At 40.4% G+C, this 6,587-nt stretch overlaps 1 protein-coding gene across 3 annotated transcripts in view; it reads right to left on the bottom strand.

Moving 5' to 3' along the window:
• Positions 1-473: 473 nt before the first annotated feature.
• The window catches only part of tasor2 (transcription activation suppressor family member 2), a 30,757-nt gene continuing 24,643 nt past the window's right edge, over positions 474-6,587 (bottom strand). For all 3 annotated transcript variants that reach the window (XM_082538390.1, XM_082538391.1, XM_082538392.1), the window contains exons 18-22: positions 5,826-5,948; positions 5,594-5,747; positions 5,392-5,497; positions 2,980-3,161; positions 474-2,776 (exon numbers count right to left, since the gene is read on the bottom strand). In XM_082538390.1, coding sequence (XP_082394516.1) covers positions 2,679-2,776; positions 2,980-3,161; positions 5,392-5,497; positions 5,594-5,747; positions 5,826-5,948 — 663 coding nt within the window. In that variant the 3' untranslated portion in view covers positions 474-2,678. The remainder of the gene's footprint in view (positions 2,777-2,979; positions 3,162-5,391; positions 5,498-5,593; positions 5,748-5,825; positions 5,949-6,587) is intronic.

Here is a 6,587-nt window from a genome sequence, read left to right as displayed (position 1 = left end):
CCCTGCTGGGAGACCTGTTGAATAGTAGTGAATTGGGGAGGGTCTGCCATGCCAATACCATGCACCTGGTTTCATCATAGGACAAAGCACCATTTGCCTTTTAACAGCTGGGAAAGGCTGGAGAGAACAGAGAAAATGGGTGGATTGTTTTGATGTATTTCAGGCTGGAACAGGCTCCAGTGCCTGTGGAACTCCACCTGGATAAGCAGCCAAGCAAATTAATCATATTTCAACAAATTTGATGTTGTTGCTTCACCAAATGTGCAGTCTTTGATTGATCTGTTCAACATCCGCTTAATTCAACAATTTGAAACCTCAGGTTTCAAATTGTTGAAACCACTCAACCTCAACCGTCACTACTGTCTGTTTTAAGACCCTTCCCTTAGGTTTGGCCCTCTCTCAGTTTAACAGTCATACCTCCATCCACGTACTCTTACATTTCCAAATCAAGAACATATTAATAAACCCAAACCTTCCAGTTTTCTCTCATGTCAGTTTTAATTTTTGGGAACAAGGCTGAACAGAAAACAAGGCAGTAGAAAATCCACAATAGAAGAAATTGCACTATGTATGGAACAGTTTGAAATGATAAGGTGGAGATGGGAAACCAACATTTTAAAGCAATTCGTTCAATGGTTGATTTTCATTAGAAAACTAAATATTTTTTATTCATGTTTAGTACAGACAGTGCATTTGCTCATTTGAGATGACTCTGTTTACAGGAAAATAGAGGCCAAACTCTTCCTCAACATGAGCACAGTGCCGAGGGTCTTATTGCTGTGGGAAACACAATGTAGCGTAGGTACCGTATTTTCACGACCATAAGGCGCACTTAAAAGTCTTAGATTTTCTTCAAAAAGTGCGGCGCGCCCTATAGCGCAGTGCGCCCTGTGTGTTGTAAGGAGGACGTAGTAGAGAACACCATGAGAACGCTAAAGGGTGAAGTGTGTGCGTTGACTTTATTGCACATACCTGTATAAAAGAACAGGTATGTGCGTTATGCAGGACATCGTTGTTTTAACAACCCTGAAAATGGCAAAGAGACACGCTTACGAAGCACAGTTTAAACTGAAGGCCATCAGCTACGCGGAGGAACATGGAAATCGAGCAGCGGCGAGAGAATTTAAGATTAATGAATCGATGGTTCGCAAGTGGAGGAAGCTGGAAAACAAGCTCCGGCAGGTCAAGAAGACGCAGCTGAGTTTCCGCGGACATAAGGCGATCATCGAGCAAAGAACGAGCGGGAGAAGCGTTTCGACGGTCACCATTCGGCTAAAAGCAGTTTCACTTTCACTTTTTATGAAACGGTGCCATTTTTCCATCCGGACCAGGACTACGGTAGCGCAGCAACTTCCAGCGGATTATAAGGAAAAGCTGGCCATCTTCCGCTCCTACTGCAGCAAACACATCGGCGACAAACACATCCAGCGATGGATGACCGATGGAGACCACAATTTAACCAAGAGTGGAAACCAGCGCCGGGCGAGTTACGCCACAATTTGCCAATGGATTGTAGATGCTTGGGCTAACATGTCTGCTGGCACTGTTGTTCGAGCTTTCGCAAAAGCTGGCATCATTTCCGAGGAGCCACACGGCACGGAAAGTGACTCTGACAGTGAAGAAAGTGAACCTGGCATGTTTGATGAAGATTTAGCGCAGCTGTTCAATTCAGACACAGAGGATGAGGACTTCGATGGGTTTGATTGATGATAAAAATGTGAGTACCAAACTTTGTTTTGCTCCTGCTTTATTTTTAAATACGCACACTTGTATGCTTGTGTGTTGTTGATGATGACGATTACTGGTAATAAAAATGTGAGTAAGGTACCGAACTCAGGTTTGCTCCCGCTTTATTTTTAAATACGCATACGGTACTTGTATGCGCCCTATGATCCAGTGCGCCTTATGTGTGTGTTAAATACAGTAATGGCACACATAACTGAGACTGCGCCTTTTAGCACAGTGCGTCTTATGGTCGTGAAAATACGGTACTCAGGACCATCAACTATGTTAGTTGATTTGTGGATGAAATCTCTTTATTTTCAGTCAGTTTGCTGTACAGAATACAACCAAAACTAAAGATAATTTACTTAGCATTAACTAATAACATTAAACTGCTGTACATGTGTATACTATAAATATGTAACATAGCACTTGAAAACAGCCTAATTTAGCTTCATCTGAAGCCCCAGAGCATAACAACAGCTGGTCAACTTTTTTGCCTGAAGCCATCAACAAACTGTTATACTCCCAACAAACAAACACTATGCTGATTGTGCTGCAAATGTATAAGGCCAGAAGTGTGAGGAAAAAGATAAAATAGTCACAATGTAAAACTCACTTGTTAACCAGGTTTACAATACACTTTACAATAAAAATATGATACAAAATCAACACACAGCACAGCTGCTGGTATACTGGCACTACTGCCACCTCTATCCATAAACTGAATGAGAACTAGGTTTACATTTGAACAATGTGGGAAAAAAATAATCAATAATTATTGTTGCATACAAAAACAAAGAAGAAAAAAACTGGTGGGACTGAAGAATAACAATGTAATACACGTAAAATAGCAATTACTGGTGTATTACTGGGTTCTCTTCACATTGAGTGAGTTTATGAGTACATCCTTTAATGGGCAAAACATCAGTTCGTCCAGCTAACTTTTTTTTAGGTCACACTGTAAACATTTCACTTAAAGGCTTTGTTAAGAAAGACTCCGTAGTCATTGCCAAGATCCCATTACTCTCAAAGGCGCCGTCTGTTGCTGTATCTGTAAAAAGAGAACACTACGTTATTCCTTTACAAATGGACTTCTGTCCATTTAACCTGGACATTTTTTGAGGCCATTTTAGCATCTTAATGAATACTATATTTATAAAATCCTCCGGAATACAACTTCAAAACAAGCATATAATGCAACAGCACTCGGTGAATGTCACAGTGAACATAAGTATTAGTATATTCATGTCTCACCAGTTATAAAAACAAGGAAGCGAGATGATATTTTCTGAACCTGCTGGCGGACCAAACATGTGAGATAATCAGGCTGATCTTTTGACATCTGGTCACAGTCATGGTAAGGCAAAACCTCCAGGATTCCAGCCTCCTGGCCCCAGTACAGAAAGTGTTTCTTTTCCTTTGACTCTGCACTCAACCTGGATTTGAGAGGAACAAATTTGATGTTCAGGAAGTTAAGACTCCAAATGAAAACAGATGTTGCAAATGGCTGAGGAAAAAAAAAATACAAATGAGCAAATTCTGTCTGATGAAATATGGTCTCAGTTTCCTTGTATTTAAAAATAAATAAATAAATAAATTGAAAAGCACGGTTTCATTCTGCATCCCAACCAAATATGTTGTTGGCCCTTTGCATGCCATCAAAACAACTGGCATGGCTCACGACTGTAGCGCTCTGTGGAATATAGTAAGCTCAGTAACTCATAAACTTGAACTGTTACTGGCTGTGGCAAACTAGTGCATCTAAGTCCACCAAGGATGGTCCCAAGCCTGGGTGCAAAAAAAGGAGGGTAGTCGCCTGCTGAAGCGACCACAACCAGGCGACTGGAGAAATGAGGCATGAAACCATATGGATCCAAACCGATCAATGTCACACGTTGAAGCTACTGCATCCAGGGGAGCCGATGCACCAGCATTGGGGACCCAGGATGCTGGCGAGAAATGGACTACTGGCCAAGGTAACATTAGAATTTCACAGATCAAGTGACAATCAACACCAGCGTATTGAACATCTAGATGAGACAAAACATTGACCAGACAGAGATCATCGAGGCTAATGGGAACCACAAAGAGGCCGCTAGGAAGGCTCAAACCACCAAATACTGCAGAGAGTAAGGCAAGTCCTGAGGAGTCAGCTGAATGGGATGAACAAGAGCCAGGCAATTAACACCTATGCCCTGCCGGTGATCAAATACCCTGCGGGGATAATAAGCTGGCAAAAGGAGGCAATAGAAGTCACTGGAATCAATACAAGAAAGCTCCTTACCATGAATTGAGAGTTGCACAATGAGACTATACACTAAGTGAAAGGAAGGAGGCCAAGGGCTAGAGAGTGTCAGAACCACTGTCCAGGATGAGACAACAAACATCCATGAGTACATCAGGAAGATAGCCACAAGTAATCGTGTGCTTGTTGAATACCTCAGGCAGCACAAACCTGAGAAAGAAGAGGAGCCAGGAGAAGAACCATAATGGAAGGACAGGCCCCTGCATGTATGTATTAACAGCAGATAGAAGTAACAGCACAGAGTAACTAATCGTGGCAGCACTGGAACAAGCTCATAGAGATCCATAGAGGTTGGTGTCTACCACACCAGGTAAAACCCCATGTGCAAGCTGTATAAAGACTCCCTTCAGAAAATCCAGCACATAACAGCAAGGTGCAAGATGCTAGCAGGTAGGGCATACATGGGACCAAGTGGTCGGCATAGTATACAGGAATATCTGTGCCAAGTATCAAAAAGGTCAAAGTGGAACATGCCCCCTAGGGTGGTTGAGATTGACCTAGTTAAGAGCCTGTTTGACTTCCAGTCTTTTTTAAGTTGCATTGTGTTGAGTTTGTGAAACATATTTACTGCACAGTTTAAAGCAGTTCTTAATTTTCCTGAATATTGAGGGGTTTTTTTTGGTGGTTACACCTTAATGTTGTACCAAAAAGTTGATTCTGTTTATCTGGACACAGTGTTTTTATTTATCCAAGTGACTTCTTCTGTCTCAGGTGATTGCAGGTTTTCCCAACCTTATGAACAGTACTTTGCATAATGACTGAAACTAGCCCACTGACTGAAAAATGGGTTGTGAGGTCAGTTTATTGATCATTTTGCCCTGCTGGATGATCAAAGCCCATTGACCAATGATCAAAGACCATTGTAGTAGACCTCCTGCTATTTTAGTTGCGGACCCCTGATGTAGAAGGTGAACACAACAGTGGTCCCAGTAATAATTCGAGAACTCAGTGCATTGACCCCCAAGCTGGGGAAGTTGCTCCAGCAGATCCCAGGAACAACACCCAGGATCTCTGTCCAGAAGAGTACAGTCCTAGGAATAGCAAAGATACTGTGCAGAACCCTCAAGCACCCAGGTCTCTGGTAGAGTCCGTAATTCTATTAGTTCACTGGTTTGTGTTATATTACTAGTACTACTTCTATGTGCCCATTTTTGTTTGTTCTCATGTTTCTTCATTAATTTCATGTTTTATGCCATTTTGTGGTGCATTATTGCATTTTATCTTTTTTTAGAAGGACTATATAAATAAATAATATCTTAAATTTTAAACAAAGAGTGAAAAAGAAAGAAATTCATCTTGTGCAACTGAGATATACCAAACTGAAAGTTTTATTTAGTTATTCTTTGTGGGCTGGTCCTTACCTTGCATTTTCCTTTAATCGACGGCTGTCTCTGTAATGCAACATCCATTTCCATTTTCCCATTTTGCTTAGCTCTAGCAAGATTTCAGACACCTTTTTCATGTTACCTACAAATTCATTCAAGGTTCAAGCAATTAGTTAAATTAATAATAATGAAAATACTCCAAACACAGAAAACTAGTGCCCAATAAAAGTGCACATACAAAGGCTGAGAGCATCCAGCGCTGTTCTGTCAAACATTATAAAACCACCCTGCATGAAGAGTTCCTGATGTGTGAGATTCAAAACATCATCTGGTTCATCAATTCCAGCAAACTGCACATGCCGTGACTTCTTCAGCTCAAGCAAGTGTGGGACCTGAAAAGCAGAAAGTTGAGTCTTTAATAACTTTTATTTAAGTTTTGTTGTGATTTTTTACACCAATAGAACCATTACCTCACAAATATGCTCAGCAATGTCTTCATTCTTGAGGATGATGATCAAAGATGAAGAACAATCATCACCAGGGAAGAATTCAGATGGCTGTACAGGAGTGTGGCCCTCTGCCTCTAACTGTGCCTATTGAAATAAAATTATTACTCAGTGAGAAGTTATAAAATATATGGCAAGTTTATATTTTATATGTACAAGGGTTATGAAAAACAGCTTAGATCCTTTACTGTCACACCTCAATAATGGCTACTATAAGCACAAGCTTGTGAGAAATAAACAACAATTCATTTTAAGTTGTATAGATATTTTGTTACATTTGAATCTGACCCTTACCTTATGCACTAGAACCACCAGAGGGTTCATTTTGAACCATTTGGCATTTTAAAATCATGTAACTCAGTTACAAACCCCACAATCTCTTATTTCATTACTTTTTCTAAATTGACTTATTCCTCATATAATAAATTTGGGGATTTAAAGAAAAAAAATTACCACCATTCATACCTGGAACCATCAATAGTTATTTACCCAATCAACACAATGTTGATGTTCAAAGAAAACAATGTAATATGCTGCAGTCAACAATCACTGTATGGAGGGTACATACTTTTTGATATGAAGGCATGCGTTTCATAAATCAGAGACAGCTACATGAGATGGCTAGATGAGTACTATATGAGTACTATGGGGAGTACTATGGGGACTATAGTTAGATTAAAGACAAGGTAGGGTAAAACAGTGATGAGATATTAGGCAGAGTGGAGC

The sequence above is a fragment of the Aulonocara stuartgranti genome, assembly GCF_965226115.1.
Source record: "Aulonocara stuartgranti genome assembly, chromosome: 7".
In the NCBI taxonomy this organism is placed as follows: domain Eukaryota; kingdom Metazoa; phylum Chordata; class Actinopteri; order Cichliformes; family Cichlidae; genus Aulonocara; species Aulonocara stuartgranti.
Note: the sequence above shows the minus strand (reverse complement) of the source record. Positions and strands in the feature narration are given on the sequence as shown.